The sequence below is a fragment of the Ixodes scapularis genome, unplaced genomic scaffold (genome assembly GCF_016920785.2).
Source record: "Ixodes scapularis isolate PalLabHiFi unplaced genomic scaffold, ASM1692078v2 PGA_scaffold44__24_contigs__length_19508400, whole genome shotgun sequence".
NCBI classification, from domain to species: domain Eukaryota; kingdom Metazoa; phylum Arthropoda; class Arachnida; order Ixodida; family Ixodidae; genus Ixodes; species Ixodes scapularis.
Genome location: NW_024609873.1, coordinates 10613723 through 10624917, shown reverse-complemented (window position 1 = coordinate 10624917; position 11195 = coordinate 10613723). Strand labels below are relative to the sequence as shown.

General features: G+C 47.2%; 1 protein-coding gene across 1 annotated transcript in view; it reads left to right on the top strand.

The window, feature by feature from the left end:
* The first annotated feature begins 247 nt into the window (after positions 1-247).
* The window catches only part of LOC8040902 (sepiapterin reductase-like), a 30806-nt gene continuing 19858 nt past the window's right edge, over positions 248-11195 (top strand). The window contains exons 1-2 of the mRNA XM_040216543.1: positions 248-806; positions 6635-6781. Coding sequence (XP_040072477.1) covers positions 248-806; positions 6635-6781 — 706 coding nt within the window. The remainder of the gene's footprint in view (positions 807-6634; positions 6782-11195) is intronic.

Genomic DNA, 11195 nt, shown 5'->3' with positions numbered 1-11195 from the left:
CAGCTGTTTCAACGTTGATATTTGCTGTCGTCACGTTATCGGGTGTCCGGCGATACAGTAACGTAATTACGTTTGGACGCTGTAATCGCACTTTGCTGATAAGGCCGCACTAAATAAGAGACCCTGGATTTGTTGCCCAAGAACAGCAGTGCTACGACTGCGCTCACATCGCAGTTGGCTTGACAGTTGTTGCGCATTTCGAGCGCTTATCCGGTGTCTGGATGCGACGGCGCCGAAGGGAGCAGACATGACTGAAGCAACGTGTCCTCGCGGTAGCTCCGAGAAGGAAGCAACGTTCTGGGGCAAGAGGTTTCTCATCATCGTGACGGGAGCGAGCGGAGGCATTGGAAGAGGCATAGCGGTCAGCTTCGCCGAACGCGTCGCAAAGGAGTCGCTCCTGGTCATCACGGGTCGAAACACGGCAGGGCTCGAAGAAACCGAGCGGATGATCTCAGCTCTAGGACGCGACGTCAACGTGAGCATCGAGACCTGCGATCATTCGAAGGACTCCTTCAGCAACTACCAGGACCTCCTGGGGCGAGCGTCGGCTCGACTCCCGGATCCGGAGAAGGTCGTGCTCGTGCACAACGCCGCGACGGTTGGAAACTGTTCCGACTACGTCGTGTCGTACGACGACGAGAAAACAATCGACGACTACTACCGCTTGAATCTAACGTCCGTCATGATACTGACAGCGGCGTTCCTCCGGCGCTACGACTCTGACTCGGGTCCCACGCGAACGATTGTCAACATTTCGTCCTGTTCGGCGATCGATCCAACACGAGGGCTGGGTCTCTACTGCACAGGTGAGTTTTTAAGGCACCTCCAACATTCCAAAGTACGTTATGGGCCTTGACATATGCAAAATCGGACTAAGCAGGTGCCGTTTCCGGGAAGATCACGGCACTCTGGTAGCTGGGTTGAGCCGCGGTCACAACATCATACAAAAACAGTTTGTAGAGACTGTCTGAGGCGTGATTCTTTCTTGTCTGCCATACCAAAACTGTCTTCAGACATTTTGGAAGCATACAAATTGTTGGGTAACCCTTATCCTCTAACCGTCGGCTATCATTCCTGCCCAATGTTCCATCCTTCTTTATCATAATCTTCCTTCTTTTCGACTTCAACCTTGAGCGCGTTACACTCGCCCCGCCCCAAAGAGTTCTGCGTCTCGAATAGCACCAAGATAGTCCCTTTGCGTAAGATATAGCTTCAGCTGACCGGCATGAGTGGGTAACACTTGTTTACTCTTCTGTAGACAAACCACCGAGAGTTCTTCCAGACGGTAGGTGAGAGGTCCAAGTCGTTTCTTCAGCCGGGAGGGTCCACAGTCGCGCGGCAGGAGCTCCTCCTGCAGGAGTGGCAAACGTATTTGCCTTCGCTTTAGTACCAGGGCGGCTGTTTAATATAACGATGCGGCGGCGTCGATACTCGAGCGTTCAGCAAGCATGGACTGCTTGTGCAGGATTGCGAGGTAAGCTTGTCCTCGGGCCTCCCTCAAACGGCGGGCAAAGCCGTAGGTGAACTCTTGGCCTCGATGGGTTCCCGTTGCAGCCATCAAAGAATCTTGAGGAAGGGTAGAAATTAAGCCGTACACGAGCTCAAACGGTATCTGAGAGTACACGCAGCGAAGCGTGTTGGACAGGATATAGTTCACACAGGAGGAATAAAACACTGAAGTGAACGAACGACAGACACTCACAGTTCTTGCAACGAGCAACGACACATTTATATAATGCCCATTACACTATGAACACTACTCAAGTCACATAGGATAGGAAAACGAAAATACTAGAAAAAGACAACAAAAAAGATACAGGTAGGTTAGTTTAAATCTGTCAAGAAAGTGAGAAGAAATAAAGGAGGCTTTCTCTCGGGACGTGTCAGTTCTGCCTGTTACCGTTTATAGTGAAGTGCAGTTTCTTAGAGCGCAGCTCTTAGGCACTCGTTCCCGTGTTTCGCGGCGTCGGCGTCACCGCAATCGTAACCGCGCGCGTTGCATTATGGGATGTCAGAGCCCTATACACCAATTCAATTCGCTGCCAAATTTAGCGAAGAAACTGAATTCATGTGTAGGTCTGTGACGTCCCATAATGCAACACTGCATATTCAGCTTCTGCAATAAAGTTAGGAGCAACGTTATTAAATTACCTCAGAGTAGGAACTGCCCGTAGACGCTGCATGCACAAGTAGTACCCCCCTCACTCACCACGACTCGCCTGTCGTCGCTTGACGCGCCGGACAGCTGCTTTGGTAAATGCAGTGCATTCTATGGGATACATACGTTTTGAAGCACGGCGTCAAGATGGCGTTTCAGCTCTGCTCTATGGAACGCACAGTTATGAAACGAAAATCTAGATGGCGCTTCGAACGACGGCAGGCGGATTGAAGTGAGTGAGGGGGGGGGGGGGGTACCCCCTTATGTGGGAGTTCCGCAGCTGAGTTAATCTAGTAACGTTGGTTATGAGTAAAACTGACGCCACATGACCTAAGCACCAGCTCAGTTTTCCCGCTAAATGTAGCGGGAAATTCAATTGGTATTGAGGTCACGTGACGTCGATTTTCCCGCTAAACCTAGCGGAGAAACTGTATTTCTTCATAGGTTACGTGTTACGAAGTCATGTGTCTAATTTCCCCTCCAAACTTAGCGGGGAAACTGGTGAGAGGAGAGGGTTTAGAGGAGTCGAGTCGAGAAGTGGTGATGAATATCAGTGATTTCGTGGATCACGCTCTGTTCCACGGTGTAGGTGCGGGCGGCGAGGCGATCGTCAAATGAACATTTTTCCAAATTATGATCAGCCGCCTATCGGGAGACCGGGGTTCGAGATTAAGTAGCTTGAAAACAGATCTGCCATCTGCTCGCCTTGGGAACAGAAAGCGTTCTCAAGATTTGTCCCATTCATTCTGCTTCGGTATTTGGGTATTTTCGTGTCACTTTAGGGATTTCTGTAGTGTAGAACGCTGTCAAAACTGCTGGCGGGATCATGAGGTTTAATGTCACAGAACATGTGCATGCGTTTTCGCGGAAACGAAAGCATATATGAAGCCTCGCGCTCGCGCCAGTAACTTTATCAGCGCTGTATACTAGGCATGAAACTTAGTAGAGTAGCATATTATCAAGATGAGCTCATCTGGTTTGCGTTTATTTCTTAGCACTGAATCGTGATAACCCAAACGGTGCGAACACTACGTTGCTGCGGCACGATTCCATGCCGCTGGCCTGACAAGAAAAATATTGTTACGATATAAGGTCATAGCCAACACCGTAAAGTCGAAAACTAAACGTCATAAAATAAATAAGTAAGCGTTGAATCAAAAAAGAGAATCACGAAGCGTCAGTGCCATGGTTGTTGTTGTTTCTTCGAAGTTAGTTTTTTCCACGCGATGAAACGTGACTTTTTTCTCTTCTTTTCTTCAGTATAGGGAGTATTCACTGGCAGCCGTAGCTGTGTCTGTGACTGCTGAGCACGTGCAATCGACGAGCTTCCGCAGTTATTCTGCAGCGTGAATTCTGCAGCACCAAGTTTGCCTGTCTAGCAGCCTATTAGTGTCAGCTCGTTCTGAGCATGCGCTGTAACAAGCGCCGTAAAGTATGGCGTCCAGTGAATATAGGCAATTGCAAGTATGGTGCCCCGGCTTGTGCCCCATAAGTGCAAGCGCGGTCAGCTTGTTCGTGAATATAGCTTTTGCAATCCTGAAAATGCAGGGGCTTTTCCGCACAATCACAAACATGGTAGCGCCTTTCGTGTGTTTACGTGTGTTAACTTTTGAGGATCGTGTGTCGACTTGTGTTAACTTTTGAGGAGAAGGGGGGATGGTGGCCGATAGGGTTAGCGCACACCAGCTCGGAGTACGCGGAGCGAAAGCTCGCGCTGCGGAACCCAGGGATCGCATCACTACTGTGTGATGCACGTTAAAAACCCCAGACTAGCGGTTGTATCGCACTGCCTAAATTGCTCATCTACAGCTGAGAGAAAATCGCCCGCCGAGGCAGACTAGCTTCAGGCTGTATAAACATACACACAACACACATTGCGCCCATGCTAACAAAAACAAAAGCTCCTTCTTTAAAAAAAAAAAAAAAAAAAAAACTAGGGAAACAAGGCTTGGGCACAACATTCAAGATGGCGTATCTGTTTTGGTAGCACGCAATGTAGAACGCAGCAGCGTCAAGCCTTACACGCATGTGAATTACGCATTTCGAAAAAAGGTCAGTTGCTTGTCGGCCGAACTCTTCTCGACCAACCAATTGCCTAGAGCTGCTCGATGAGCTGGTGCTACGTTATCTATGCTGCTGGTGGCTCGGAGCGGGTATTTAGTCTTGGAGGATCCGCTGCCACAATTTTTTGAGTAACTTCTACCGTCAAGCTTTCGCCTATCGATCCTGCCCCATCTTTCGTGATTCTTCTCTCGACTATTGGTCCTTTTTTTCCACTTCAACGTTTAGCTTGTTACAATATGTATGTATGAAGCAAACATACGTGGAGCGAAAGCTTGTGCTGCAGAACACAGGGATCCTGGGTTCAATCCCCACCCTGCCCGTTTCGACCAAGATGAGCATCGTACAAGCGTGCGACAGTGTATCAGTACTGCCTGGTGCACCTTAAAGACCACAGACTATCAGTTGTACTGCCCTGGCTATATTCTCATCTACTGTGGGTAACAATGTCGCCATCATCTGGCAGACTAACCTCCCGCAATATAAACAACAAATGACTAAATAATTTTAAGCATAAATACCTCGAACATGCCTGAATCGCGTCGGCAGATAATTCTTTCGTCGTTTCTGCACCGAACACATGTCTTTTGTATACGATATTTCGAACGAAGTAACTGCGTCGTTACGGCCACTCGATTCACTACCGTGGCTCAGCACAGCGCTCCAAGTGACATAGCGCTCCAAATCTGTGAGAACTACTGCGTGATGTACGTTAAAGTACGCAGACTTGTTTTTGCATTGTAATTGCAAACTTTCACGTCTACAGTAGGTCACCAGACGCCCCATGCGGCAAACTTCCCGCTGACGAAAGTGTCACGTTAAAAGATATACTTTCTTTTTATACTTCGTGTACAATGCTGTCACAGCTACAAGCAAAAGCGTGTCAGTTGATTTTGCTGCTAATGACGCTGGGTTAAGCCACGGGCTCGCACCAGCAGCTCTGACGGCCTTGTACACCCGTCCCTGTGAGAACAGCCACTGAAGAAGCGCTATAAAATTTATCCATTATTCGCACCACGGATCCTAAAAGCACGTTCCTCAGATTACCTTGTCCGGGTTCATTTCCTTACACGACGGTAAAATTTTCCCTAGTTAGAAACTGAAGCACCGGAGGCGCGCTGCCGACATTAGGTGTTAACCAAGCAGATTGCTTCTAAAACCTAAAACATGAATGTGGGTTTGTAAAAGTCGCCGCAGAAGAAAGTCTCGATGTGTTCACTCTTTTGCAGTACCTTATATTGAGAGAGTTTGGCCATTCATTGGAAATTATAGGAAGCAAATAAGGAGCCGCCAATGACCGAGATAGGGCTTGGCGTGTTCCAGGGCGTCTTCACAAGTTCGAATGTGGTCAGCAGAAGCCGCGAATAATTCCCTGGTTGTGATAGCGAGAAACAAAATCAATAAGTGTGTCAGAATGACTCTCAGTGACTGGAAAATATGGTGCACGTGATTTTTCGATCGTGGTCATCCAAAATAAAATTTTAGCAGATTCATTAACGTTATTTGTATGCCAGGCACCAAGGGCCAGGAAAATGTCGTACGAGCAGTCAGACTTCGACCAAGCGAAACCGAAAATTCGAGTGGCATGTTCGAATCTTACATCTTTTGAACGATCATACACGAAACTTCACGTGCTCTATATTTTGAACCATGAAGAGTTGCTTCATTGAACCCTCACGCGCTTTTTTAAATTTCTTCTCGCTCCCAACGCTAGGGAATTATTTTCGGCTTCCGGTTGGCCACCAGAGACCGTCACGCCTTCTATCTGCGTCTCGTGCACGTTAGGGCCCTGCCCGCTCCTCCCATTAACCAAACTCTCTTTATATACAGCTGCGCTCTTTCCGAAAACCCCACGCACCCCATAAAGATGGACGATTAGGAACGCCATCTATACGGGAAACCTATAGATCTCATTATGTCGGAATACTAGGACCGCAACGTGAAAGTTGCTACAACTGCAAAAATAAAACTGTCAAATTTCTTCAATATTGTTTTTCTCCTAATGATTTTCACATCGCCTTACTCCTATAAAAACAGCGCCGCTGTGGAGAAAACAAAAGTACTATACACTAGCTCAAGTTGAGATAATCAGAACAAGTTCCTTCCGCCAAGCCCTCCACTCTTCTGCTTCATCCAGGTTTAACTCTGGTGAGGAGGAGAGACGAGGCAAGGGACTCCCCTCCCCTCCGGCGTTCACTCTGTAAAAGCTGCAAGGGTGGGGTGCTTCGCGGGTGAAGCTTGCCCTGCCCTTTTCAATCTGCAACAGGTAGTTTATCCAAGGAGTATGATAAAAGTATCGAATGACCAGTAAGCGGATGACGTATCACGCGTGCGACGTGCAAGGCCGCGGCGACTGCTTCATGAGGGTACGATGGAAGACTATATTCAATGCTTTCCGTGGATTTCGTTGCGCAGGCAAAGCAGCCCGGGAGATGTACATGAGGGTCGTAGCCACGGAGAACCCGTCGGTGACCGTCTGCAGCTATGACCCTGGATCCGTGGACACAGCCATGAGCAAAGAGACGCGAGATGGCAACGAGGATTGTTCCATTTGCATACAGAGTATGTTCACTTTGTTGTTCAAATATGAAACCTTAATTGATCGACAACTGCATATGCAGTTATAAACTGGGGCATACCCTCCAATATTATAAGAATTCTTCTCAATTCCAAGACGGAGCCATTGAGCGCCGGCTGCCGGGAAAATGCAAGGAGCAGTGCCGAATGGTTACCGATATGGTAGCTCACAGCCACTTCAGGAGTGACCACTTAGTCAGTGCCGAAACTACGCGCTGTGGCCTATCTGTGATAAAAACAACAAACCGCAATGGAAATAAAGAGAAAGAAGGCTATCGGCGCCTAAAGAAACGGGAGAGGGGGGAGAGTAGAGGGTCGACGCAAATGTTCCTTTTTGTCCTTTCCCGCGGGGAAAAAAAAGCGGTTCCTTGTTTTTGGATTTTTACCACTGGGGAATTCTTTGGCGCTGCCTGAGTGGCACATTGCACCCTTCCACGTGCCCTCTTTCCTATTCTTTTCCCCTTGCAGCGGCCACGTTCTTCCGGGGTTCGAAAGGCTTTCTTGAATAAAGTAGGCTTTGACCCACTGAGGGGATCGGGGTTCGAGCGTGTTAGCGCACCGCACCTCGTAGCACGTAGAGGGAAAGCTAAAATGAAATGAAATGAAATGAAATCTTTATTTCCAGAAATTTACTCTAGCGGGCCTCTAGACAAAAAGCTACCAAATGGTAACTTGACGGGGTCTGGGGCCCTAAATCAAAACAAGCATAGCAATCTGGCTGAAAAGCGTTATACATTGAAAAGACTCGTTATACAGCATATGGAGTTTCTCTTATCAACTAAGCATGTACTTAAGTAACAATAAACATAGTAAACAATTGAAAGCGCAGGAACGTTCGGCAGCAAACATATTATGCGAAAGCGAGAAAAAGAAAATGTCATATAGAGACATCCGCATAAGATAAAACACAATTCAGCTCTAGTCAGAAAGTATAAATCTGTTTTCTAGATGGTACCTGTTGACTAGGGATGGTAACATATTGCGAAGTGATTGTAAAGCGTGATTCGTGCGGAAATGAGGAACAGTCCTAATCACACTTGTCTATAACGCGCGAGCGTGCGGCTTTCTCCGGGGAGCGCTATACTGGTGCCGTTCGCGGAAACTAAGCTAGTCACGTGGTGCAACATGGAACGACCCGCTCGAGGGGTGTCCTGCCCACTCTATCAGCTGGCGGCGAACGCCGGAAGGCTGCTCGCAGCACACTTCACGCTCGCTTCTGACCGCTTATTTGACCGTTTATCGCTTGCACGCTGTTGTGAGCATATCAAGTGTTCTTTTTTTCGCATGTGGTCTTTTCTTTTTCCAATTCCCCCAGACGTGGTTCGCATCTGCACATATCATAATGTTATTTTGAGGCCTATTAGATATTCTGTTGCCTTAATTCTGCAAACTTATTTCCTAGAAAATGTGCTCAAAACGTTTTAATGGCTTGAAGGGACTGCGAAAAAAAAAAAAAAAAATACGAGCACACTAAAATATTCGTTTTTAAAGGTTTATTGCGGGGTCTGTTTGTGTAAAATAATAAGGAATACTTGTTATTGCTACCACGATCCTGTGGATAAATAATTGTTTGGAGTTCAATAGTGGGTGTATGCGCCTTTGTGCAAGATGACACTGTTGATGCGGCGAGGGATGGATCCGTAAAGTGCAGGGCAAAGTTATCCGTCTTCCCGCAGTCGTTGCCATTCCTCCGAAACAACCGCCCAAAAGGTGTCACGCGATGAGTCCCCCAGTGTCTTCTTAGCCAACCTTTTTTTCAATATGCCCCAGACATTTTCAATGATATTGAGGTCCGCGCCGCACGGTGGCCATGGAAGTTCTGTGATGCAACGCTCCTCTAGGTAGTCTCTGACAACCTTTGCCTTGTGGACGGGGCTTTGGTGATGTTGAAATTTGAAAGCGCCGTCCGGAAAGGGGCCGTCAATTGCATAGGGCAGCATGACATAGTCGAGAATGTCGACATATTGTAGTGCTGTCAGGCTGCCATCAATTCTATGCAACGGACCAAGTCCGTGTGGAGAAATAGCGCCCTACACACTGACTGAAGCTCTGCCACTAGCAGCGATTGGTCTTACGTATGGTGGATCATATCTGCAAAAGAAAAAATAATGAATTAAAAATGCGATCCCTCCGTGATAGTTGCTGAGACGGCTTGGTTATTTAAAGAAAGTTAGGAGCGCTATATATATACAACGGGCATGGTGGTGGGAGGCAGAAGGCGTAGGTATAACAAAGTAAAAAACCCTCGGTGAAAACAGCAACAACGGACCGGCCTATATCTTCGACGTTTCGGCCGGAGTCCGGCCTTCGCTGGACTTCCGGAGTCCAGACTCCACCAGGATATCCGGCCTTTCGTACAAAGGCCGGACTCCGGACGAAACGTCAAAAAAATAAACTCATTCGTTGTTGCTGTTTTCACCAAGGGTTTTCTACTCCGCTACATGAAATGGTTTTTATATAATCAAAACGACAGTTTGAGATCTGAACGACCCTCTCTCGATTCCAAATTTTATGAAGATGCTTGTGAGCATCTTCACAACTTAATTATTGCACCATTAAACATTACGATGACGCTTTATTGGGTTTTGGTGAGGACACCTACTGCGATGCACCCCTGGGGCCTCGGTTTGCTACTTTTTTTTTTTTTACTAACCAAAGTGTTATTTATTCGAAAATCATCAAACAATTATTACTAGTGAAAAGAATGCACCTTGCACTCTAAAAGCTCATCTTGTCAGTGGAAAATTCGTCATCACCAGTTTGTCAATGAGATGTGCAGTTTCGCATTATAATTGTTGCCCCTTTTTTAGAAGCACCTTGCGTATAGCCTGTTCGAAGCATCGTCAAATATGAATGCATTTCGAAGTAAATAGATTTTACGGAGGTATAACCTGGCACAGGCTGGCCTCCACACACTCTGTTGTTGGTCCCAGCATGTGGTGAAGCTGGACTCGTCAGAAAATAGCACCTCATTCCACTCGGTCGAACCCCAAGACACGTGCTCTTGCGCAAAGAGAAGTCGCTGGTGTCGATGGCTCTCGTAAAGACGTGGTTTCTCGGCAGCTATGCGGCAGTGGAGGCCTGCACCCCACAACCGTCTTCGAATGGTGCTTACAGAAATGTTGAGGTTTAAAAGCTTCCTAATCTCTGAAGCCGACATAAACGGATCATCCACGGCGGCGGCGACGATGAGCAGGTCTTCATTCAAAGCCGTACACGAAGGAGGACGACCCCGGGGAGCATCGTCAATGCGGCCTTCGTCCCGGTACGCCTTTATGATTCGGTTGACCGTCACTAGAGACAGGTTTGTCTTCGATGAGATGTGTCGCTGTGACAACCCTGCTTCATTCATTCCGACTATCCTTGTTCGGACGTCTTTTGGCACTCGTGGTGTCATTGTCAGCGATCAGTGCTTTTTTCCCGTAGGATTCTCTCGATGCTAGGCGCAATCCTGTTGAATTCGGTCCATTGATATACTTTTGTTTTTTGCAGAGTAGCAAGCCTTATGCGAGCTTGATAAGCGATAAAAGTAAAGTTCTTATGATATATTTGTTTTTGTTTTTTTATGACGACATCGTTGATAAGCCTTCATGCATTAGTTTGTTTATTTTTCGAGCAATGATGTTTGCAAAAAGCGTGCGAGCAGCCTTCCGCGTTCGCCGCCAGCTGATAGAGTAAGCAGGACACCCCTCGAGCGTGTCGTTCCATGTTGCACCACGTGATTAGCTTAGTTTCCGCGAATGGCACCAGTCTAGCGCTCCCCGGAGAAAGCCGCACGCTCGCGCGTTATAGACAAGTGTGATTAGGACTGAACATACCATATTTGAGAGCCGCGCATACTGATCGAGATTTTCTTTTTATTAGTCAGAGGCGCGCCAAAGAAATTCAGTGAATTCATTTGTTCCGAAAAGAAAAGCATACAAGAGACGGTGCACGTGCATATTCGTAATGACAATAATATTCAATTTTTCAAACAGCGGTTTAGTGTGGTATAGGTAGTGTACATCCACGATTATGCGTAGTATCTTTTATCAAAGTAACAGTGTTCTGCTTAAATTTCAAGTTGTTGTGCCCCACACGAGGTGACAATAATTTATATGAGACCAGAAAAGAGCATGATAAATCACGAGTTTAATGTTATTCGGCAATATTGAGCGCTGAAGCTCCTGAGTATCCTGGGTTCAATGCCCACCCTTGCCCGTTTCGAAATGGATGAGCATCGTACCGGCGTGCGGTCGTGTATCCCTACTGCAGGGTGCAACTTAAAGACCCCAGGCTGGCATGGTACTGCACTGGTTAAATTGCTTTCTCTACTCGGTAACAATGTCGCCATGTTCTGACAGACCAACCTCCTGCTGTATAAACAACCAACGACTAATTTGACGTTTCTTTTGTTCAC